General features: G+C 39.4%; 1 protein-coding gene across 10 annotated transcripts in view; it reads right to left on the bottom strand.

Annotated features, from left to right (window-relative positions):
* Nucleotides 1-26,972, bottom strand: part of LOC136864291 (proteoglycan 4) — a 975,577-nt gene that overhangs the window by 107,217 nt on the left and 841,388 nt on the right. For 8 of the 10 annotated variants that reach the window (XM_067141070.2, XM_067141072.2, XM_067141071.2 and 5 more), the window contains 2 exons: nucleotides 21,848-22,021; nucleotides 9,927-10,151 (listed from right to left, as the gene is read on the bottom strand). In XM_067141070.2, the coding sequence (XP_066997171.1) occupies nucleotides 9,927-10,151; nucleotides 21,848-22,021 (399 nt within the window). The remainder of the gene's footprint in view (nucleotides 1-9,926; nucleotides 10,152-21,847; nucleotides 22,022-26,972) is intronic. The other 2 variants (XM_067141075.2, XM_067141074.2) reach the window with 1 other exon arrangement.

The raw sequence follows: 26,972 nt of genomic DNA on the forward strand, positions 1-26,972 counted from the left end.
TGAAAAAACTCCATCTGTTTCATTACTGTAATTTATTCAGGATGACCTAATATCTGCATACACACATATTTAAATACACACAATTCTAACCAGTTATGAATGGCTACACTTATTACTTACAAGTATATTTACAAATTGCTCTACCTTATGACGCAGTAGGAGGTCCAGCCCGTTTGTTTACCTGCGGATGCTTATGCCTTACTATCACTTTCCCAAGTCCAGTCAACTCGTACAGCAGTTGCGTGTAGACTGCTGGATTTGAATACAGTGCCACTGGCAACACAACACACGATGACTGTTCGTTGGTTTGATTCCACAGAGAGCCCAGTAATGCACAGAATCATATGCAGTGAACAACTAAAAGGCTCAACAGTATTCAACAGCAGGACGACACTTACAACAGCGAACATTAACACAGGTCCATTTATCCTCGCACTCATGATAGCAGGTTTCCTCGCTGGCTCATGGCAATCCTCAGTCCACAAAATTACACGAATACACAGTACAGTCTTCTGTTCTGTTGTCTCCACCCCACTCACTGGTCTCTCCGACACCACAACAACAGTTCCTGGTTCAGACCTCGGTGGGACACTAGCGACAGCCAACACCTCTGTCGCCCTCAGCCCAGCCACTGAATCCTAACGCACTGAGTCTCTCACTGACTGACTGTCCGCGGCTAGCCTCTCTTTTTATAGCTCGGGTCATTTGAGCCAGAAAATTTGCAATGTCACTAGGCAGAACATTCCCGTTGAATCTCCAAGAAACTCACAGGTAAGCCGGCCGACGAGAACAATACATGGTAAGGCCGGCCCCACCCTACAAGCCGGCTGGGAGATCCCAGGTCGTCTGAGTCACCAGCCTCTCCCTGGAAGTACCGAAAGTGGCTACCACGGGGCTGGCACTTAACAATACTTTGATCTTTAAGGTAATGAAAATACTTTTAAAAGTTATGGTTGCAAATACCCACGCACATCACTTGCTACGTCCCAATCTGTTATATGTAGGTTGCTGATTTTTCGTAATTTCCAATTTTATAGGCCTACGTGGTTTTCATCATAATTCGGAACGTATTGCAGATATTTGCATGAACGTTTGTATGATAGTGTATTTTATTTATATAAGTTAAGCAACATGCTCTAGGCTCGTTCCTTTGAAACTTATAAAAAATAATTATTACTGCAAGAATGAGAATAATTAGTATCAGTGAGAACGATTAAATATATGAAAAAATCTGAAGAAGTATTTTAGAGATTGCAGCATATGTTATTGATATAAATCTTAAATCATTTCAAATGAATCATATCAATATCCAATGCACTCCTATGTTTATAGTATATAGGCCTACCCCATTTAGCAGTAACACTAACACACGTCCTATTTCAGGTCACAGTGCTCCTTGTTTAGCCAAAAACAGTGAACACGTGTGCCTGAATGCAAAGTGTTGAAATTATAAATTATTTTTATCACCATGTTATGTTTGAATACGAAGGCTGAGAACATGGATTTTCCTTCATCTGTCCGAATTCACAACAAACATATCTTCCGCTCACCCCGCGGCTGCCATACACACATCCAATGATTTTCTTAGTGGTGGGTGATAGCCGGAGCGCTCCTGGAGTGCAACTCTTGGCCTGTGTTGCTCTTGTAGAACAATGGTATTCAAACTCTTTGGTTGGCGTACCCCCAAAATCCAATTGTTTTACTTTCGTATACTCGGAGTACGAGTACATTGCGATTATACCGGAAATAACAAATGATTGTTGCTGGATGCCAAATAATATTAACTATAATCATCATCGTCATCATTACCTTCCATGCATTTTCAGGATTACTCAGGGTCTCTCCACGCACTGAGGGATGAAAGAGCTGCGGACGAAGAAGTAAGGTCGCATGCCCTTCCTGACACCACTGGATTTTACACTGAAAATCCCACCCCAACACCAGGAATCAAACCACGGTCGCTGGGATGACAGACAAGCAGCTAAGCCGCTACACCACCGTGTTGCCCAATAATAACAATACTATACTGTATACACAAGAACCTCGTTGAAATGAAATGGCGTATGGCTTTTAGTGCCGGGATATCCCCGGACGGGTTCGGCTCGCCAGGTGCAGGTCTTTCTATTTGACTCCCGCAGACGACCTGCGCGTCGTGATGGGGATGAAATGATGAGAAGACAACACCTACAGCCAGCTCCCGTGCCATTGGAATTAACCAATTAAGGTTAAAATCCCCGACCCGACCGGGAATCGAACCCGGGACCCTCTGAACCGAAGGCCAGGACGCTGACTGTTCAGCCAACGAGTCGGACAAGAACCTCGTTTATCCGGATTGAGTGGGACCGGAACTGATCCGGATTATCGGAAATCCGGATAATCCGGAAAACTAAAAAAACAAATATAGTACATGTTATATAATATATTAACATAAGTTGTACAGTAATACCTTTTTACAATTGTACAAACAATATAAGACCACTTTTCTTACATTTTCGACTCTGTTTTATGCACTAAAATAATGTGTGAGCTTTTTCTATTTTACATTTGTATAGCGTTTGCGCGCAGTTCGATCACGAAGACGTTTTACTAACATCAGTTCTGCCTGTGTGGTTTCAGTCTGGGATTTTAACTAAGCCATCAATTTCTCCAGCTGCATTGTTGCATCTACATGAGTCATTGTTGCTTCTGATGGAGCACCAGTTTTATCTTCCAATTCACTATGACTCTCGTCTTTACCTGCCGAGCAACAAGAGGCAATACTTTATACATCTCTCATTATGCCGTAGCCTGAATCACAGTCATTTTTCAACCAGTCATTTATGTCGTTCACATCTACGTCCGAGCATCCGCCGGGAATGCGTGCAAATGTGTCAAGGAACTCAGAAGAGTCGGTTTCCCATTGTCAATTCCAGGCGAATGTTGCGATGGTACCTTTCATAGACCGCGGTCGACTTACTTCCATTCCTTGTCCTTGACTATCCTTGACATTAAAGAAGAATCGACCCCGTAAAAGAAATGCTGTACAAGTAAAACATATATTTTTTGTTATTTCCGATCCGGATAAACCGCAGATCCAGATTAATGAGGGCCGGATAAACGAGGTTCTTATATACATAACGTCTCTGGTCAAAGGAAACCTTGTAACTCCTTCGGGTGCCGTAAAACTTGCGCCGAGGAAAAGTTGCGCCGTGTTAAAATCAGTAAAACTTGCGCCGTGGTCATTAATCATTCTAGGATCTCATTAGCGAGAGGTCTTGTTTGTCTGGAAATTCCACAGGGATGTTTATTGCCAGACTTGTTTTGTTAAATAATGTAAAATAATTCACGTAATACTTAAGAGGCTGTTTTAAATTCAACGGAGATCGTCTCAATAAGGCATAAAGAAACAACGCTGATCGAATGAACATTTGCGACGGAGAACTTTAAAATTTCAATGTAATACATGTTAAATTTAATATTCTGAAAAGTTTATAGCGATGTTCCGCATGTTTACAATACTTTTGTAAATTTCAGTTATTGTTAAGATTAAAAAAGCTTCTTCATAATGCTGATGGTGGAACGTAGGTCTCCCATCACTGCTTCGGGTGTTCAATGTCCGATCACTTTACGTAGCGTTTATGCTGGGCAAAGCTGGCGTTCAAAATATTATTTCCGATTTCTTCATTCTTTACATCAACATCACTGTTTGAAACATTTTTGTCATTTATTAATCTTTCATACCCAGGGAAATGCGACAGGCCTCGCCAGGGCACACAATTTCCTTTCCTTGGCAGTAGCTATGGTTCATTCTTGACCCCTATCACTTCATAAGGGGTACATGTCGGGGGAAACGTAGGGTAAGACAGTTTTTTTTTTCTGTTTTTACTGGTCATTCTTTATCCAGCAAATTCGCCATCATTTTATTTCATTTGCTATCCATTAATCTTCGTCCGGAAAAGCATGTCAGATCTCGCATTCGGCAGCATTTTCTTCCTTTAGCGGTATTTCATTCTTTATTCATTCTATTCCTGACCCTGTCGGTTAGCTACTAACAGGCTGTGGATATTCTTCATAAGACTGAAAGGCTGATTCCATGTTTCCACACTTGGTTTGTAAATAAAGTCAAACTACGTAGTTATACACATTTCACCCACTGATATAAATACGATGCAGGTCTTCTAAATGTGCAAGAAACCAACATTGATAGAGTGAATAACATTTTATAATTATATATTAATTTCAAAATCTCAGAACTAAAGATATTCACACCATTCGATGGACCTGGAAATAAGCCCCTGCGGTGCAGCGCAGGTATCAGTTGCTTAAAACAGCTGTCAAACCACATCTACTCCTGGCGGGGAATCTCCACGGCGCAACTTATACAGTTCCCTCCTTCGGAGTAAAGTTTATAGAAGCAGCCCAAAACTGAACGGTGAGCAACGGCCGCAGAACTGTTACTGGCATTTGATAGCCCAATTATTCGATCGTTGGAGTCTTCTGTTCCCTTCTCAGGCAACGCAGCAAGCAGACGGAGAAACATGCTTTTCTCGTGAGTGGTTGCACGTACATTATAATCCCAAGCATCAGGCAGAGTTTGCTCATGGGTTCATGACCTTCCGAGCGCTAAACGACGATTTCCTGATTGGTCTTACTGTTGGTTTTACGTCACACTGACTCAGGTAGGTCTTTTGACAACGATGGGATAGGCAGGATCAGGACCGGCATCCGGTGTATGAGGAGTGTTTGAGTACCTCCCAGGCGTACCTTTCAATTTTTGTACGAACGGAAACCGCATCGTCCAGGCCTTGCACCGTCTAATAATAATCTTACCGGTATTTGTTTTTCGTCCCACAAATACATTTTTCATGGTTTCCGGAGGCGCCAAGTTGCCGGAATTTTGTCCTGCAGTTATTTACGTGCACCGTCTGACTTTCACCTCTTCGGACCACTGAATAAAGCAACGGTTCAAATGAATAAGTGAAATCGATCGTGTGCAGGTGGCTGTTGTCCTAGGGAACGGAGTTCTATGAACGAGACATTTTCAACCTGGTGTCACTATGGGAGAAATGTCTGGAGCGATTTGGCTCATACGTTGGGTTGAAGAATAGGTAAAACCCGTAGTTTTTGCACATAATTAATTTTTGTTTCTCTTACTCATTAAAATATTTCATAAAAAAGTGTTACGCAATATTTTCGACCCACCCTCGTACAATAGTGATCAGAGTGAAATAAAACATACGGCACAGAGTGCTGGGTTACCCCTAGAATTGATGAATATGCACTGTACGTGGTGGAATTGTGGATGTAGCGAAGGATATTGAGAATTTCCTCCTGCGAGTATGTCCGTAACTCTAACCAACTGTCTTGCTTCAATTAGAAAGAAAAGTTCCATTAGTAAGGACATTGACACCGGGATAACTTCCAATTGCAATCACAATTTTGTGTATGATAATAATAATAATAATAATAATAATAATAATAATAATAATAATAATAATAATAATGTCACGTGAGCAGCAGCTGACACGGTCATTACCTCTTCAAGAACTAACAAGAACCACCAAGGTAGTGGAAGTGGAAAGGACTTACTGTAGACCAGGAGACATGAATTATGTAAACCTACCAACTGTAAAACTTGTAACCATGTATTTTTATCAATAAAAAGTTGTATTAAAAAATAGCTCAGGCTATCATCTGGAAGTCTAGGGGTGGAGATGACTAGGAGACCGAATCCAAGGAAGCTGGACACCATAAACACTAATCTGGAAAGCAGAAAAGTGAATCAACATGATGTAACATGTTGTAGGCCTACAAAGTGGCATGCGCTAGTGTGGGAAGCGAATCTCGCGTTATGGGGAAACGAGAAGGAAAACAAGAAGCAACTTCTACTAAACTATACACTCGAGGTACCGTATGAATTGGCAAATTCTTTCTTATCATTATGAAGAGATGGAGTTGGACAAAGGTAGAACTCATAGTCAATAAGAGTGTATGATCCTATGAGCTGTCAGCCGCCCCACATACCCATGTGTCGCCGTGATAATTAATTAGCAGTGAAATATCTCAAAACTGAATAGTTAAGAAAATATAATCTCCTCTATATAAACGTGTTACTCGGTGAAAAAAAAGATAACTTATGATTTATAAAACATCATAGTGCATATAAAGTGATAAAACTAAAATCATATCACATTTCCCAAAGAACTGGCAGTTCGAACCTGTAGCTTATTAGGCAAATTAAGGATTCATGTATAAGCCTCCGTGGCTCAGGCGGCAGCGCGTCAACCTCTCGCCGCTGGGATCCGTGGTTCGAATCCTGGTCACTCCATGTGAGATTTGTGCTGGACAAAGCGGAGGCGGGACAGGTGTTTCTCCGGATACTCCGGTTTTCTCTGTCATCTTTCATTTCAGCAACACTCCCCAATATCATTTCATTTCATCTGTCAGTCATTAATCATTGCCCCAGAGGAGTGCGACAGGTTTCGGCAGCCGGCATAATTCCTATCCTCGCCGCAAGATGGGGGCTCCATTCATTCCATCCCTGACCCGGTCACTGACTGGAAAACAGGTTGTAGGTTTTCATTCATTCAAGGATTCATGTGTCACACTTTTTAAATTCTTCTGTAAAATTTCCCTCCGTGCAGTCACAATTACTGCTGCCTTGCTTCAAAAGTCCACGAGGAAAACGAATACTGAAATTTGTTTCTACGTGATGTGGTTCCCCTGCGATCAGGGGAAACGAGACCGCCTCTAACACGGAGGTCTGGGTTAAATTCTCCTCCATATCAGGGAATTTTACCTGAATATGAGTGCTGGTTCGAGGTCCACTCAACATTCGTTAGACTAATTGAGGAGCTATTCGATGGTGAGATAGTGGCCAAGAATAAAGACCGAGATGATTCGTCGTGCTGACCATGCGTCACCTCGTAATCAGCAGGGCTTCGTGCTTAGCTGCGGGCGCTTGGTATACTTAGGCCCATCAGGAATTTAAATCCGTAGGGCTTGGCTTATTTTAAGCTGATTTGAGATCATTGTGTGCAACGCAATCAGCAATTTATCGGCATTAGCACTAACAATACAATCAAGCACTGGGCAGCACAACACTCAGAAAGAATGGAGACATACAACCTTGCTAGTCGCAGTATTTTCCTAATATTTCTTTTAACTTATTGTCATGTTATCTGCTATCTGTGTTGTTCTTAGATGACCGCGAACTCCACTCAAAGTAGGCCTATGCAAGAAGTAACAAACTGGTGAGTGTGGACTCGGTTCTACTCCACTGAAACTTGGATCAGGATATTGTCTCAGTTCAGTGGTTAAGCACGATAGTCTTCGTAATTTAATGAGCGCGGTATAGCAGAACAGTCACACATAAAATAAAGGAGACGTTTTCGGAAAAGAATCACGGTCGAGCTATACATTGCTAACAACACGTTAAGCTATGGCTATACTCGCTTTTGTCCAACTCCCAAGGATAGTTTCTGCAGGTCATACGACGCCATGGCTGCATTAGCTGCGGGGACGTTAGCAGCGCCTTTGTTGACCATTAGCAGTTGTAGCTAGTGTGAGAGTTTCTAACTTACCGCGGAAAAGGATCGGACTTCAACAATAGTTCCATTGCATTGTGACCATTTGAATACTGAAAGCCTTTTTATCCTTCCCTTCAACAGTTTTCACAGCTTTTATGGTAAATTCGTGTCCTCATCCCTAGGTGGTGCAGCTCTTTTTAGGCACCCCCCCCCCCAATGGAGGTGAGCTGCATGTACTATTTTAACTACATACCAGCCCTCCTGCTATTCTTAAATTTCTGGCAGTACCGGGAATCGAACTCGGGCCTCCAAGGACGGCAGCTAATAATGCTAACCGTTAGGCTACGGAGGCGGACGAAATGCGTTATGTAAGTTCTTTTCACGACAAAATATGAAAATTCTATGCTTCAGTCTTTGAATAGAGTAAGTCAGCTTCACCATCCTAAAATAAACCAAAGAAAAAATGTTATTTCATCGCATCAGAGTTGAGTGTGTCTAAAACCAGAAACTCCTTCTAAAAATATTTCTCGGTGTAAAACTTGTTTTTTTTCAGTGCACCTCGTAGTTTCTCTCTATTCTGCCACCCTCTTTCGAAACCACGTGATCTCACGCTCTGCGGGAGGTTTGGAAAGCTACGCCGTACGGGTACCTGAGAGCAGCTATCCTAGGTGTAGTTTCTTGGTTTTTCACTCCTAGTCCGGCAATATGCTGGAATAGTAAAGTATCTACTTCAAATTCCGGAGCACCTATACAATCACACGCTCTTCCACAGACCCACTTGAACACAGATTGCCAGATAGCTTCAAAACGCACGTCACACTTGTATACAGAGCTGATGGCCGAAGATTCTCCAAGGTCCTCACGAAATCTCAGGAGTGTTCCTGAACGACGTATCTAGGACAGTGTTACATGGAACTTGCTCCTTTTGGCTCTATTTGTGTTCGTTGTCGGAAGTTAGCTTTTCAGGGTGGAGGGAGATTGCTGTGCAGCACGTTGAATGGTTAAGTAACTAATTATTGTTTGCTGAAGAGAAGAAAAAACCGGAACATATAATGAATATCAAGTTTCATGTGAATCAGGAGAAAGGACCACTGGAAACTTGAAAATTTTACAGCGGACATTCGAAGGCCAGGTCATGAATCGTATTTCTGAATACAAAATAGGTTCACCTGAACTTTCACCTTGCAGTCTAATTTTAGTATAGGCCTATCATGTTGGGTAGATGGCACGACGCCTGAAGAGCTCTGGGGATATCATTCGCCACGCTCAGAAGTTATTTCTGCCGAACGACCCAAATTTTTGTAACGGTAACATTCTATTGCTGACCATATCTCTATATGCTCTTATTGTGAAAATCAGAATAGGTTTACTCGAAGGTAACGTATCACACATCCACCATTCCCATACTTTTTACTGAGCGGTGAGGAGCTTCTCCTACTCAGATGTTCACTCGGGAAACATTGGCCAGTTTCTCTTCCCTCTATTTCGCACTCTTTTCAAAGACTGGTTTGATTTCACTTCAGAACATCAAGTTCATTCTAAACTAGTACCACAGCCGGGTATCCACACGGTCAGTATATTACATGAACGTGGCTGATGAGTACTACAGGTGTATCAGAAGTGATGACAGAAGCCGAAAGGGTGGGACATTCAAGATAGCGGGAGCAAAACAGCCTCAGCAAACATGGAGTCACAGTACACATGAACACGTCGTGCACACCCGGTACCGTCCTTCTTGTCAGCACTAAATAACCGAAACACACCTTTCATCTCGTTAACAATAGCTTTTATTAAACTGGATGTCTGTTCTACAACCTTGATCAAAGACGAGGTTACACGGTAAAGTGCTGTACCATAGTGCATGTTACACTCAAATCTGATACCAGAGATGCTCCAAGTGTCGTTGTTGTACCTGGACGCGTTTCATTCGAAACCCTTCGAACACGCCCGGTAGATTGCGGAATTGCTAACGAGTATTAACAAGTATCTACTCTAGTGCGACATGCACACTTCACTTTCCAGACGCCCCCAGACACAAAAATCCAAAGGATTTATATCAGGTGTCCGTGGTGGCTAAGGTACAGGCTCGCCTCGAACTATCCATCCTTGAACATATCTTCGTGTTAGATATTGCCGCACTGTGGTAGTGAAATGGGCCTAAGCACTATCGTGCATCATCATCATCATCATCTGCTATTATATCGTGAACGGTTCGACTGCGATCCCATGTTCACTGAAGCATTTCTGCTTCTCTTATCGTGTACGTTCCACTGTTTCGGCTAGTACCATCACTTTGATGCACCCTGTATGTGATATCATAATGGTTTATGATGTATACACATGCATAATGAATAGCTTATATTAGTGAATAAAAAGTAAACAAAGAAAGCGACTACTCATAAAAACATTGGTACTTACCATCACGGACGTTTTGAGTTACAGTGAAGGTCTTCCCTGTATCAAGGGGGACGGTCCAGTTGACTGGCTCTGGGGACCTCATTATTATCTGTTCTGGTGACTTCACTCTGGTGGGCTCTGGAGGAGATTTAACCACAGCAGGTTCCCCTTCCTCCTTGACAGCGTCGCTAGGGCCCGTCTTTGGGACCCCGTCCACTTCCTGGTCTTGCCTTTCGTCTTCAGTGCCTACACATCGCGAAAAAAGAAACAAACTCTTTAAGTGAACCTATGTGGTTTCCACCTCCTCAATCCGTGGACCCAAGTATTATTGCAAGTGAGCTTATTAAATAAGTCAGCGAACTGTTTTGTCGGCGCTCTGCTCGCACAACACATCTGGCGAGCATAATGATGCTGATGGTCGGTCGTGATTCAAAGTTTCCAGTTTTCCGATTGGGAACTTTAATTAATTAATTAATTTATTTATTTTTTATTTATTTATTTATTACTCAGTGTTCAAACTTACCTGTGGAGTTCATGTGCATGCATACAGTACTAATTAAGTACGTCATTTATGAAATACTGCAGGATAAAAAAATCTATAAAACGAAGTGTTTAATCGAAAACGTTGTGTTGAATAAGGGAGACCCAAGTATCTTCAAATACCAATTTTCACTCTCTTAATGCAAATGTAAAATCTGACTTACTCACCTAGAAATACCATTCGTTGATAAGGGTTTGGAACTAGAATATAGTATACATTTTATTAATAAGCAAAACCATATTATAATAATAATAATAATAATAATAATAATAATAATAATAATAATAATAATAATAATAATAATAATGGGTTGCCCTGGTTGCCGAAATGCAGGTATTTTGAGTTGATACTACATGGGCGATATGCGAGCCAGTTTTGACGTTAAGACGTCGTGTCACTCCTCAGCTCTTTTCATACCGAAATCGACAATTATATTTAGAAGGATTACAATACTGATAGTATTTTCCCCTATTGAGTTCCTAATGCGTTATGTTCAGGCATGAACAACATGGAACGCTATGGGTTTTCTCGTCTTCACAAATCCGTCGGCCTCGTCCACGACTGACCTCGTGGTCTTGCTAATGGTTTACGGTCGCGCTAAGATACGTTTTGTGACGATAGAGTAGGAAAGTGCTGGGACGGGGAAGGTAGCAACCGTGGCCTTAATTAAGGTACAGCCTCAACATTTTCCTGGTGTGAAAAGAAGAAACTATGGTTATGCCGATGGTGGGGTTTGAACATACCATCTCCCGAATGCAAGCTTACAGCTACGGCTCGTAGCAGGCAGACTCGCTCGGTAACTAACGACCGACCACCAATGTACGAAACCTGTTCATAAAGCAACCACCCTTTTAAAAACAACCCTGTAAGGGGCTCGCCTGCAGTCCAGTTAACGTTGTTCTCCTCTATTAAAGTCCAACTCGTTAGCTGAACGGTCAGCGTACTGGCCTTCGGTTCAGAGGGTCCCGGGTTCGATTATCGGCCGGGTCGGGGATTTTAACCTTAATTGGTTAATTCCAATGGCGCGGGGGCTGGGTGCATGTGTTGTCTTCATCATCATTTCATTCTCAGCACGACGCGCAAGTCGCCTACGGGTGTCAAATAGAAAGACCTGCACCTGGCGAGCCGAACCCCTCCCGGCACTAAAAGCCATACCACATTTCATTTCATTTCCTCCATTAATACAATGCTCTGAACGCCGGATTGGGGGATCCCGCAATTTGCACCTGTGATATCTAACTGAAATCGTCATCCTTTCGTGGTGAATTTCATGTTGACCAATAGAAAATACTCTGCCGGGGCTAGGTCAAACGAGTACGATTTCGTCAAAACTTCACGAATCAGCAACAATGATGTGTTGACTGGTGCATTGTCATGGTGGAGGCTCTATAAGTCCTACCTTTTATTTCTGACATTTTATCTCAAACGTCTCAAGAATTCCAGGTAACATCAACTCTTCACCGTTCTACCCACAGGCAAGAATTCATGGTACACAACACCGTTGATGTTAAAATAGACCCTCAACAACCTGACCTGCTGCACTTTCTTCTGTCTAAACCTTTCCCACTCCACTGTGTGTCTACGTAAACGGTTTTCCCTGTTTGAGGCAGAAAATAATGTTGAAACGCTGCTCATAATATTCAGACATCTCGACAATCTCAACATGTAACTTACACACTCGCAAACCAGAGGAGTAGACCTACACCACTACATCCCCTCATGGCCATTAGACCGCACGTCATTTCAGTTATACTCTCACAACCTCAGTTTTAAGATGATGTTGCTGATGAGAAAATTACCTATCCTTAAAGTATATAAAGCGAGCAGAATTTAGTATCGAAACGGAACAAATCTATTTGAAAGTATCACAGAAGACTACGTAAGTTGCTGAGAACAGGCACGATAACATTAGACCACTCTGCCAACCACGCACATGTGTTACCTCGGCGTTACAATTGACAGAAACTGGACTATCTTGTCCTGATATCCATCGTTTGAATGATTGGAGAAGCTTCTACGGAGAAGGGAAACAGGAACGAACAGTGAAATGCAGTGATGCATTATAATCGGATGTCAGATGCCTGGCATTAATTCCTTCAAGCCGAATATTTATATGGGTATGAGGCCTATGTGTTAAATAATACGTACCATGCCCGTACGCATATTTGGGAGTTGAGTAAATTTACTTTATTTACTGCATCACCTCCGTATATCTTTCTTTAGAATACAAATTAATGAACTACATTTCATATTCGCGCGATATTAGGATTTATTATTATAACTTTGTATATTACTGTAGTTCATCCATTTGTTATTGTAGAATGACTTGGAGGCTTCATTTCATAAGCACTGATAAAGGGATCACGGACTGGTAGCAAATGGAGAAGATTAATATATCCCAAACCAGCATAGCATTTAGTGACTTCTCTTATAGTTTTCCCACAATTACTCCAGGACTGTTGTACCTATTTGGAATCCCCATTCCAAATTATTACACACACACTCAAGCTGTTTCAAACATTACAAAAATACGGCCTTTACGTTCGGATAATGACTAATATTTCATGGTCTTTAAATAGAGTAACAGCAAATACCCACTTACGTGACCTAGGTATTTTGTCTTTATTGTCATGAATTTCTGATGAAAATTAAAGCTCGAGTGATACGTGTTTAGATTCGGGTTTCAGTATATGCCACCTTCTCTGTATTTTGTTTTGCAGTATTTAGACCTTTTGTGTATGACAGCAACCAGGTACATAAACGTTCGCATATTATTATTATTATTATTATTATTATTATTATTATTATTATTATTATTATTATTATCAGCATCATCATCATCGTCATCATCATCATCATCATCACACTAACACATGGAAGGTTTTCGGTGATGTAAGGATGGGAAAGGACTAGGACTGGGAAGGATGTGGTCATGATCTTAAAGGTACAGCTAGGGTAAACGTGGGAAACCATGGAAAGCCATCTTCAGGACTGCCGAATGCAACCTCACAGCTACGTGAACCGAACCGCGAAACCAACTCACTTGGGATTATTATTATTATTATTATTATTATTATTATTATTATTATTATTATTATTATTATTATTATTATTATTATTATTATTATTTGACCGCCATCACCATCATCATAACCATTACTAATAAAGAGATTTCATCTGCTTGTGAAACACTGATGATCCTGTAAAGGAGACATGAATAATTAATTTATTCAAATTAAGTACACTTGACTACGCCAAATGTCTGCTTGTGTAGGGAACATGCATTTGGATTCATAAGCAATTATTCCGTTCATTTTACCAATATCAAAATAGAAGCACATAATATCTGTAATTATATATTTGTATGTACACTAACTGACTGCTTTACAGTACATTTTAAATACCTTTATTCATTGTAGACATGCGGAGTTTATCATCTACTTCATTACGATCTTAGCACAAATTCACAAATATTCTTCAATGACTATATACGGAAACTCCCAGTTTGTTACTGAGGCTGATTCGTAGGATTTAAAGTAAAGGAGGAGTTTTCAAAACTACTGTTTGAATGAGAGCTTTCTACACAACGGTTCTGTATATGTACATAAACAATTCGTATACGTAACTCTAACTAAAAAATTGCAATCAAAGAAGCAGGTAAACCGTTCTGTTTCCACATTTTAAATGTAAATACGGTACGTATCTTGGGAAATCTAGAGAGGGCGCTACACACAATAATACTGTACAAATTACACTAATACACTGTTCAATAGTGAGTTACTGTAATATACTGAGATTCACAACACTTTGATACCTTACACTGGTGACGGGCAGCGAGATTGGTCATTGTATCTGGTACTGTAGTTGACGGGCCACGACGATTCCCCTCTTTATGCACCTTCTCCTTCTTCTTCTTCCTCTTCTTCTTCTGCTTCTTCTTCAATATTGCTATGGGCTCTTTAATTATACCGCCGATTAGGTTAGCCTTTTTTTATCTTATGATATTGAGTTAAGATTAGGAACATAATTTAACTATCCACTGTATGTATTACGTACTTCCCAGAGATTGTACACAATGACATGAAATATATTAGGTGACATTGACCTGTGCTTACTATTTAATATCGGTTAATGTTATGATTCTAAATTACAAGGTAGCTGACTCTGATCAACAAAGTGAATAATTACGTTAATTATTTCAGAAGTAGGTTCATATAATAAACAAGAGATACTTGTTGGACATGGAATATGTAAATGAAGTAATTTCTGAATAAATTTTCTTCGAGGAAGTTCATAAAATTTACACTGAAAAAATATATGATTTTCGTCACCCTCCATTTGTCTTGAAGATGAAATCGTTTTTTGTACTTGGGAGTTAGAGCATGATTAAATCTTAAACGTATAATGTATATTGGGTTGAATATTATAGTAAAATTTTCGTTTGTTTCTGGATCGTCGTTCTTTTACCTTTGTTGTCATTGATGGCCTGACCATGAATTTCTATCGGTTGAGTCATATAATATATAGTTTGAGGTTACTAGCGGCACACTCTTTTCTTGTCACTCGAAGTTAAGTTCAAAGAATAGCACTGAAAATGCAGAGTTACTCCGAACATCAATGTTCCTGTCAAGAATGCGTAGTACTGGTAACTTAGTTGCTGAAAGATACTGATAATTTTGATAAATTATGTGCAGACCGTTTATCAGATGTGCCGAAAGTGATGAAGTAAGTGAAAGTGAATCTAGTACTTCCACAATAAATTATGGACGACACGCTTCTGTGTCAGTGTATGGCAGTTACTCGGTTAATGTGAATGTAAACATAGGTAATGCGGTTGGCTTACATACTTCGAACGGCTTCTGAGTAGACAATCCAGTGAGAAATATAGAACCTTCTGAGGGTACGAAAGGTCTGACGTACATTCCACAAAATCCTTCCATTAATGGCGAAGTTGTTGATAACATATTGGGGATTACTTTTTTTACCTAGTCAATGGGGACGTAGCAACCTGAGCTTGGAACCCGTCACCAATGTACTAAGTGGTGAATGAATAACTCTTGGAATGGTAAGCTGTGGAAATGATCCTATTTATATGACTAACCTTCATAAAATTATAATAATTTACCCTTCTCAGCATTAACCCTTGACACTTAAATGCACGTATAATGTTTTATGTACACTGATATACTCCTCTGATACTAGGCTACCCTTCAGTTCGTTTATATAACAGCAACAATGTTCTTGAAACGTTTGTCTTGAGCAGTTGTATTGAATCGATCGTTCAACTTTGTTCCTTCTCTGTACGGAGTTACTGATAGAACTCTTTCTTCCGTTGATAAGGGCCAGACGATACTGGTTTAACTTACTGCAAAGCTGAATCACTTACTATAAGTCAATGTAGGGAGTGACTAACATTTGCCTGTATTTTAAAGTATGCTACCGTTATTTATAATTAACTCGAAGGAATAGTAAAACAAATATATATGTAAGTGATCGTGCTCAAAGAATGAATGTTTATATCTTAAGTAATGCGAAAAATTCATATTTAAGAATAGACAATTACGATATTCGTTCGTTGAGATGAGCACAGTTGACTGCAGTGCTGTCAGATAACCTCGTTCCGGTTACATTGGAATTGATGTGTAACAGGAAGTTTCTTCCACTTCTTGCTGAGGAAGAACAGCATGCAGGTACAGATGAAAAACTCTTCATAATACACTGGAAAGAACCGCAGGTAGGTTAGGAGAGATCTGGACAACCGAACGACAGTGGAACCTTCCAGCCATATCTGTCTCCTTAGTACAAATATGGAAACACGAATTTATTTGTTAGGTCACCGCCGACAGCGAACCCGCATGTATTTTGCATATGAGAATTATTTGTAGGCTACCATCATTTTTATGACAATTTGGAATATCTTTATGTACTATTTAACAGATGTGGATATAATCACTTGCATTTACTCTGTCATATTTTCCATTGTATTAAAACAATGCAAACGTAGTGCAGTTTCCGTTCAAAAATACAAACATTGAAGGTTTTGAATCCATCTGAACCGTAAGTTCGAATGTGCAATATAACCATTTCTTCAGACATGGGAAAATATATGTTACTGATGTTAGTTGAAAGTGATGAAAATAATTTCTGACCGTGTTTGGCCATTTTATTTCCTTACACATATATTCAGGACATTTTAAATAACAACCCTTCTGCTATTATCGACAGCCTAAGAAGTGTGCAGTGGAACATTTGAGAAAATACGACGGAAAATGTTATTATGTAGGCAGTGCTATTACAGCGAGTCAATGAGTAATTACTGTGATCTTCCGGATTAACAAATACCATGATATACGGCTTCTGGTGTAACGATCTAACATACATACACTAGAAGTGGCAGGGCTTACCTGTACGCATTAGTGATTTTGATCATGACATACCAAAATTAATAATGAGAAGATGATGATTCCAATGTTTTGAATTAGGATAATGAATAATGAAGTAGTTTCCTAATGAACATAACAAGAGATCTTAAAATATCATGCAGAAAAAATGAAGTAACATTGAATTCACACAAATAACATACAATGTTTAATACGGATATGAGTAAACAGTCCACAAAGACAGAGAAATAACAAACAACTAACAGCCACAAGATAGAAAGCACAAGAATTCAACGACAGTAAAGCATTCATTGCAGCCAACAAGTATAAAAAGCTCAGAGCACGTGAAGACAACGTGCATTCTAAGAAATGCATACTTTTGAAAGTAATGATTCTAGTCGTCTTGCTGCAGACAGTACCTTACGTTATAGAAATTCCTACTGTCACCAACCTGATCGATTATTATTTACGAATGGAAACATAAATTGTGGAATGTATGCATGGAATTAAGCTAACCACGTAGTTATTATACGTTACAATCATCTTATCCCCTACTACTCAGTAGAACTGATTCGTCTGTATGTTACCTGGATTATACATCTGAAATTAAAACAGATGTATGATCGACTATATGTTTAGTTTATGCGCCTGACGTGGTCATCGAGGACCGTAACTGACATTAAGGAAATTCTGTGTCCAACACGTACACATTTTTCTGGGCTAATGCACCAGTGTTCCTTACATTTAATGTAAACTGTTCAACCTACATATTTTTTATCGTATTATGGCGCAATTCGCAATCAAGAGACCTGTCATTTGGCGAAACATTTAATGCTGTACTCTTTTAGTAAAATAATGTATCTGACAATGAGTAGTGCTGTAAAGCGATGTCCACACTACACTGTAGTATTCTAATGAAGGAAATATCTAATAGAACAAGCGAGAGCAGAGTACTAACTATTTCAGCCATGAGTTAATTTCTGCCACTTTAAAAATAATTTCTTACAGGATTATTGAAATAATGTCAAAGGAAAGTGTATCTTAGACTTCATTTCTGAGAAACGTTGGGTAAAGGTCCGTGTCAATCTGACTGAAAGGGATAAGCATCTGTAACATGTTTAACACTTCAGTTTACTGGAAGCCCAAAGTATTTAATCCGGAAGAAGTTCCAGAAGCAATGGTGCATTCTGGAATATAGGAATAACGCTTTTCGATAGCGTTGTAATGATAGACAGTAAGCGAAGTCACTCAGTTCGTACTGTAATTCAACTGAAGGAATTATTAGTATTGATGGAAGGTAAAGAGACAAATGCAAGGTATGCAGTTGGGAGGCACTGAAACTAGAAAGACTGAATTAGCTTTTCAATTTAATATTTATTTTTCACCAGTCATGGAATTGATTTACAGAGAACCTGTTATTTTCGTTTTCGCTGTATACTGTTATAAGGAAAGGGGAACCGGATATATTACTGTCTGTTTCACACGTAACTCCTAGTCTTCGAAACAATTTAAATGGATTCTTATATTTATAAACAAGATAAATATTTTTCTAGAACGCACTATATCATCAGTAGGGCTTATATGCTTTTTAATATTCTAATAAAGCCTTCTGCTGTCTAGGAAGGACCACAATTTGCAGTACGGGGTGGATTTGCTTCAAAATTATTACCAGTAATTAAATGAAAACTAACATTTAAAAACATGAATTGCTTCAGAACAAAAATAATTCAAACTAATTTGAATGTAGATGAAGATATAGGATACTGTTTGCTGATATTTATTCAATAACTATTTGCTCACAAGGGGCAGATGGTAATTTAGTGAAGTATATGGAAGATATGTTAATAAAGCCCTGTTGAGGAGATATGAACTACGCTTAAACATCAACAAGACAGAGTACTTTGGACCACATAATGAGGCAGGCACCATCCAGACTGATCATGACGATCTTGCCAAAGTACATTCATTCCTATATTTGGGATATTAATTTAGTCTGACGATTTCCTGCCCGAAGAGTTGCCAAATAGACGTAGAAGCGCATGGTCTAAGTGGAAAGATCTCATAGATGTATTCTGTGATACGAAAATACCAGCAAGACCCAAGTCCATGGTGTATCACACTGTCGTGAGACCAGTAGTACTGTATGCGAGTTAGTACTGGGTATGATGAATAAGGTGCAAGCGGTGGAAATGAATATGCCGAGGTGCTCCTTAGGAATCATCCAATAGGATAAAATACGAAATGAAAATATCAGGGAGATCATGGGAGTTGTCCCTATTGAAGAAACGATGCTAGGGACGAGAATTCGCTGGTGTAGACATGTTATGAGAGCACGACCAAATTCTGTGGCAGCAATGGCTTCCAATGGACACAGATCTCTTGGAAAGCCAAAGTAGCCAAGGATAGGCAATATTCACCGTGACATGTGAGCAGCAGGTCTGACGACCTCCGACGTCAATGGCAGATGGGAATGGACATAGTATACAATAAGAGCAAACTCTGTGACTTGAGTGGGGAAACTGGGAAGAAGAAGTTACATCAAAGAGCTCATTAGAAGAGAGCGTTGCACAACACAGCGAGGACGGGAATGGAAACCTCTCATTAGTGTTAACATTGGTTCGTAGAAAGCCCTTAGAACAACTCACTTATAATGATTATGAGTGAATGAGTAATGGTTTTGTGCTATGTGAGAAATTTTGGTTCTAGCTTACATATGGGGATGATATATTTTTAGTAACATTTAGTTCATAATCATCTCACCAAATCTTCTTTTCATTATGGCAAGTAGCAGAAGAAGTCGGCACTAAGTTATGGTCTTACCGTACCGAAAGAAACAAGTGTAGAAATCTACCTCATGGGGTCTTCCAGCAGTTTAAGCCTCAAACCTCATGTAGTTCACTTCCGTAGTATAGGCAACATCGGAGAATTTGTTACGGAATTCTCATCAAACATTGCGGTTATATGTATAATTGAAATTGTGAATTCATCAGGTGTAATCACAGTGTCAATGTTACAAGAATATAGTAGAAAGAATACTCTGAAACAGTATTCTGCTAATAGAGTTCTTCATCTACCGCTGGCTTTAGAGTGATATTGGTCGACATCTTAATTGTTGGTTTGGGTGTAAATTACAAAAAACATGTGTTCCGTCTGTCCAGCGGATTCTTCATGGATTTAGCGTAAACGTATATTAAATATAAGTAATGTTCGAAATGGATGCATTTGATACTTCACTCTCTGATTATGATGACAGATTCATCCTTCTATTCAGTAACATATGAACATGCATGACAGTTAAAAATAATTATATCCCTTCAGAATATTAAACGGATAGATAAAAGCTTAACATTATCCAATTATTCAATATAAAGTGGGAGAAAAGCAGATAGGATATGTTTGCATTCCACCGTTAATGCTATCATTAACGAAACCGCAGACATGCAGTTTTATGGCGACCCATTATCCGCAGCTAGGGAAAAAGGTAGAAGAAGCATTATCTGAAAGATCATGAGCCTGAAGTCACACAGAAGTGGAATTGTATGAACTGAAGAGACTTTCTAAAGCGTGTCTTCCGTTTAGTTAAACTAGAAAGATGCTAATGATTTTTAAAAGTTTTAACATGCATAAATAATATCCAACTTTCTAACAACTGACAGACAACTGTCCAGAAAATGGAAATTAATTGGGCATATTCAACAGACTGGAAAATTTCATGATGGACTGCAGATAAAAAGCGATTGCGATGATTAGAATTTACTACGGTGTACAGTACAAGATTTAGGTACTGGCACTTTTCACTTGTACTCATATTATAAAGTGACACACAAAAATATTCTGATCGGCTTAACTGACTGGCATGGATTACGAAACGCCTGTGGCGTTAATGTACAGCTTTAACATATCCACTCGATTTGAACAATGTTGTATTAATTGCTCGCCTGTAAATGTACAGTAGCGTGGTGGTATTGACAGAAACATTCAAGGAACACTATGGATAAGATGAAATCGAATTTAAAATGAATGGGATATTTGAGTGGACTTCACAGTTTATCAATTCATATACCGGGTATAAAGAACTTCTAGGAATGATATAAAAGAGCAAAACAAATGTGTTTCATCAAATAACCACAGGTCATCCGTTACATTTCAATTTAATTGTTATCGCTTACAAAAACTGTTCAAAAGTGAGGCCTGCTGCTGCAATATAAGCTCTGCAACCACGTGTCATTGTCTGCCGTACATGTTCAGAGACTCCAGGTATGTGGTGTTGAGAGTAAACAGCTACAAGTGCCCGAGCGATGAGATCCTCCTCCGATTTAAGTGCTTCAAGTGCTCCCACACAAAGAAGTCAAGTGGAGTAGGGTCAGAAGAACGAGCAGGCCTTGCAATTAGTCCAGGAGGGAAAACTTTGGAACAGTTTATGCAAAATATTAAAATGAGATGTAACCGTAATTGTTTTATTCTCAATAACGTCACAGAGTTTTTTCAATTACCATTTGGGCCGATGACCTTCAATGTTAGGTCCCTTAAAACAACAAGCATCATCATCATCATCATCATCATCATCATCATCATCATCATCATCATCATCATCATCATCATCAATTACCAATTTCCAATCTATGGTTATTTAATAAATCATATTTGATTCTGTTTCATCTATCATCCTAGAAGTTTGAGTATTGGCATTTGGTACATCCGGGACCTGCGTACGTACCTGTTTGTTAATTTAAGCAATAAAAAATAACAAATGTGATCTGTAACCTCGAGAACGTTGTTCCTTTATAACTACTCAAAACGTCATGACTTAAGACACTGGCTGGAGCATACTTATTAAAACAAGTTATTTCCCCTTACATGCAAATGAGAACATGAATTAGCATTAGCAGAAAGGTCACACTACAGTACTTCTAACATCAGCATACAACGGCAAGGAAGTGTACAACATTCTTAAGCACAAATACACATCCATCACACCACTGCATGAATAACACCCTGGCCAATTAAGATTGGCTACTTACTAGGTTCGTCGCTCTCCGCAACTTTGGTCCTGTCGCCTCGCAACTTAGCTCCATTCACCACTGATTTGGCAGGCATTGGTTTGGTTTTTATGGTGTGATGGGATTTGCCTTCTTCAGATTTTAGGGAGACAGAGCTACTTTTAGGACGGGAAGGACCAGTGGTGCTTAAGGAGGCTAGAAAAAGGTCAGAAGCAAGTTGTCAAAATATTAGCCTCCATAATCTAAATATTAGCTCCCACTACTAGTCCTTCAACACTAACACAGAAAACAGACATAAAACCCATTAATCATGAAAACTAACAAACTAAGTTGCTAGTCTGGTGTTGGTCCAAGAAGCCTGAAGAGGACAAAATAAGAAACAACTGCATCAACATACACCATCGCAACCAAAAGCAACATGAGCACATTAGCCAGTCTAGTAGAAAGCTGTATCTCTAAACACAAACATGTCTCATCGCAATAAGAAAACATTTTCCGTTATTAACAAACATCACTAAACATTCACAGCATTTGGGGTGTATGTCTTATATCACTAAATTGCTCTATCCACAATAGCTTGGAAAACAAGAGAGACTTGAGAATCATACACCACCTCTTAATATAATGCAACTCATTGTTTTGACAACATGGAACATCCGAGGGGAGGAGAAACATCAGCAGATTCCACATGCAGGTGAATGAGTGGCATTATATTGGATATAACACTAATACCACTGACTGAAATGGAGCATTCCAGTTAATGTGAAATCATGAAAATAGTAGAAAAGTACACTAAAGGATGTGAGTCCTCCTTATGCTCATTCTCTTCATTCATACTAGAACCAGACATTAGTCATGTATCGACCATGTACTTCCATACGATAAACTCATTGTCATTACAGTTATCTCTAGTACTGATCATGGGTAAGAAAGACTTACCCATTTATAACATCTCAACATGGAATGTAATATACATCTCACAAACTTTATTCTTCACATTATGTCTTAAGACATTTCTATGAATTATATAAACAAATTTTCAGGTATTAAACGTGTATACAATGTTACTGTAACGTCACTGAGTTGATAATATGAAGTTCTTGGTTAATAGGTATAACTTCTGACTGTCTTTAGTACGAGGAATTATTTGGACTGAAAGAGCAAAAGGAGTAGGTAGGTGCGAATTCCACGAGCATTAAACCAACTGTATTACTACTCTATGTGTGCGAAGATGTATTTTCCACTTACATTTCTGAACCTTGCCATGTTAAATTAAATGTTAATCACTCATCACCTCGAGCAATGTAGGTAGTTAATACAAGTACTATTTCTTCCCACTTTTTCACTCTCAATATTTTACCTGCAATGTTCAGTAACTCATTATGCATGTGATCGGATAGTCGTTTTATACTTTGCACGTATGAGAAATAAAAGTGTTGTATCATGAACATGAACATAGGGACACTAAGCACCTAGTTTAAACTACGACTATCATGGCTCAAAAAAATAACGGACAGTTTACATCTTAACTTCCATCATTTGTAGGTAACATAATTTACACTCATTTAAAATACATACCGGGTGTAAGAAAATACAGGACTCAAATTTGCAAGGATGTTCGAAGAAACCAGAACCAATATGATTTATTTAATAACCATGGGTCAGAAATTGATAATTGAGTTACTTTTCGATGTGATTGCGAATGAAACCATTACATTTCAACTGAATTGTAACACTTTGCAAAAACTGTTCAAAAAGTGTAGCCTCTTGCTGCAATAAAAGCTCTCCTACGACGTAATACTGTTTCAGCGGTTGGAAGATTACCATTTAGACTGTAAACGTTTAGAGTGATGCTGTTTCAGGTGTGAGATAGTTTCCCTCTCAATCACGTCAAAAAATACCATGATTATACATTTCCGATCTTCTTCTTCTACTATCCCTTTTCCCACACATGCGGGTTCGCGGGTTTGAACTGTGTCGAACATGTGGACTTGGTCCTGTTTTTTTACCAGATGCCCTTCCTGACGCCAACCCTATATGGAGGGATGTAATCACTATCGCGTGTTTTTGTGGTGGTTGGTAGTGTGGTGAGTTTTCTGAATATGAAGAGGAGAGTGTTTGGACAAACACAAATCCAGCCACCGAGCCAGAAGAATTAACCAGACGCGATCAAAAGCCCCGACTCGGCCGGGAATCGAACCTAGGACCCTCTGAACCGAAGGCCTCAATTCTGACCATTCAGCCAAGGAGTTGGACTATAAATTTCCTACCTATGGTTATTTAATAAAATGCATTTGTTTTCGTCTCTTCTATCATCCTTAGAAGTTTGAGTATTGAGTTTTGTTACACTTGGTACATTATATACGCATACTTGGCCCCGGTAAGAAACCACACATCATTCTTTTAAAACTTACAATACACACCTCATCTTCGCATGCAATTCAGTATTAGTAGATAGTGTACTATAAGTGTTGGAAGGAGAAGGAGAGCACTTCAAATATTAATTTACGATCTCTAAGAATAGTGCTTAATGAAGTTCGTACAAGTCATTTGCTTTTAAAATCGACGTTAGAAGTGTTCTTAGTGTTTAGTAATCAACTATCTTAGAATTTAATTCCCATGCATTCTCAATAGGCTACAAGTAACAGGCACCTGAAGTATTGATCCTCTGACCAGGGGATCCTAAGGAATACAAAGGTCGAAAAATAAGGCCCAAAGTGAAAAGTATTCGTAACACCCCGGAATGTCCAGTTTATTCCTTCCCCTCCTTGAGTTGAACTTCCATCGTCACTCACCCAAGAGCACGATTTTCCAAGGAAGCCTTCTCCAAAATTCGATGGAAGGGTGTGAAATGGTGGCTATTCTTATATGAAACTGCAAATAAGCTGGTACCGGTAGCGTTCAAAAGCGGACAAGTCCACCCATGGTCATAAATGAGTTATACGTGATTTTGGTATGGTTTCTCGGGAATCTATCGATATCCGCAACTATTTTTCTACCGAATCCTAACTAGTCCTGTATATTTGACAATCTAAAGTGACACATGTCATTCAAAAGTGAAATTCCAAGAAGAAGATAGTTTTCTTCGATCAAGACTATGCAAGTTCCTTTGTAATTAAATACAAACAAAAGCCGGTTAACACGTTCAGCCCAACGGTGAACAACCATTGAGTTCCCGAAATTCCGAAGTACGATACCGGTGGCACACAATGTGGTTCGAGATACATGCTGATTTATATTGTAGTCGGCCTTTTGTGCAAGGAAATAAAGTAATGCTTCGGCTTTGTTAGAACTGTATACATTGTGTACCAACGGTGGTACCTGATATAACAAAAATTGGTGCACAAAAAGTTTGTAAATAACTGTCATTCAATAACCTCCTCTAATTACGAAAACATAGCATTTTATCCCTTTAAACTTGTTCTAAGATTACAAAATTGCGTACAGTTGTAATAATTAAGTTGATTTATAAAATTCCAATACAAATTGACTTTTATGGAGTAATAATACACTGGTTTGACAATAAACAAAATGTTTAAAGAAAGAAAGCGGTTGCAAATGAAAGTCTGGTAAATCGGCCCCTTGTCACAGTTTTCTTTATAACATCATTTCCATACATACGACTGTTAGACCAGTGCATTTTTGGGGGGGAAGAGGACAAATGCTCCAAACAGCTTATTTATTTCGTCCATCATGCAGTCCTTCCAATTAGCCTAAGGTGAGCGTCTTTTTTACTCTTCTACAGGCAGAGTATTGCGTTGCATATCTGTTGGTTTCTAAAACAATTACATCTAAGATTTTATCATCAAAAATTGCTTATACAGGGTGTTTGAAAATGAGCTCCCTAGTTTTAAGTATACATTTAATGGGGAAATTAATGAAAATTTCATCAGAGAGTACGTACCATGAAAGAGAGTTCCTTCAAGTTTTGTTTAATGTTAGTAGACTTCAACGTGGGACCCATTTGTTGCCCTGCACACGTCGAGCGATATTCCACTTCTCGCCACGTATTCACCAACATTTCAGGTCTAACTGTTCCAACCGCCACAACGATTCTTTCCCGTAAATGATTGATGTCTCGGATCTTTTCACCGTAAACAACATCTTTTATGTGGTCCCAAAAGAAAAAAGTCCAGTGGGGTTAAGTCTGGACTTCTTGGTGGCCAAGGTATTGGATCAGCCCTGCCTATCCACCTTCCAGGAAAGCGAGTGTCAAGAGCCGCACGCACATGGTTACTGTAATGAGGTGGAGGGCCATCTTGTTGGAAAAACACAAGCCCCTCTTCCCGCCTATCGTCCACACCAACACACGAAACACGGATCTGTTCAACAACATCTTCAGAAGTTCTCGGTCTAACTGGTGATTTTGCTTTTAAAACACTACCGGTTTCCTTGCAAGACTTTAGCCAATGACGGATAGTTTTTGCTGTAGGTGGTTCACCACCATACTGACGTCTAAAATTACGTTGTACTGTTATAACTGACTCGGTTTTCACAAGCCAAATAACACAGTGCGCTTTCTGTTGCGGAGTACACATTGCTACTGAGTTGCTCTGCACTGCACGCACGTCTGGATTGGACTGAGGGAACAGAGGAAACAAACAGCACTGGCGCCAGCTCAAGGTCAAGCAGATCTGCCAACTGCAGGGGAGCCAAACTTGGAGAGTTGATGAATCACACACCACAAACTAGAATAGTGTATGTCACTTTGTACATATTCTAGGACACATTAAAACTAGGGATTCCTTTTTCAAACACTCCGTATACTGTAAAACGGTCTGTTACATCCAAATTATACTGCAGTCCTGGCTATCCAGAAAAAAGGAAATTCCCCACACGTGGCTTTCAAGTCAGTCCACTTCAAAATATGATTTACGTGATCGTTATGAATAGCACTTACTACCATTTGTAAAGAATCACCGTCATTTCTTTCTGCATCTCTTCATTCTTCCTCACCTTATTCTACCACACTTACAAGGTCACTATCACTTTCAGTATTCTGTGGTAAAAATTCACTTCCAGACACTGATACTACGCGTAAGTTCAAACAAACATGTTCTCTCATTTAGGATTTCATTAATCCCATCAGGATCCATAATAAGTATTTACGCCGACCACAAATTAAAATAGGAATGTGGTTAAAATA

The sequence above is a fragment of the Anabrus simplex genome, chromosome 2 (assembly GCF_040414725.1).
Source record: "Anabrus simplex isolate iqAnaSimp1 chromosome 2, ASM4041472v1, whole genome shotgun sequence".
NCBI classification, from domain to species: domain Eukaryota; kingdom Metazoa; phylum Arthropoda; class Insecta; order Orthoptera; family Tettigoniidae; genus Anabrus; species Anabrus simplex.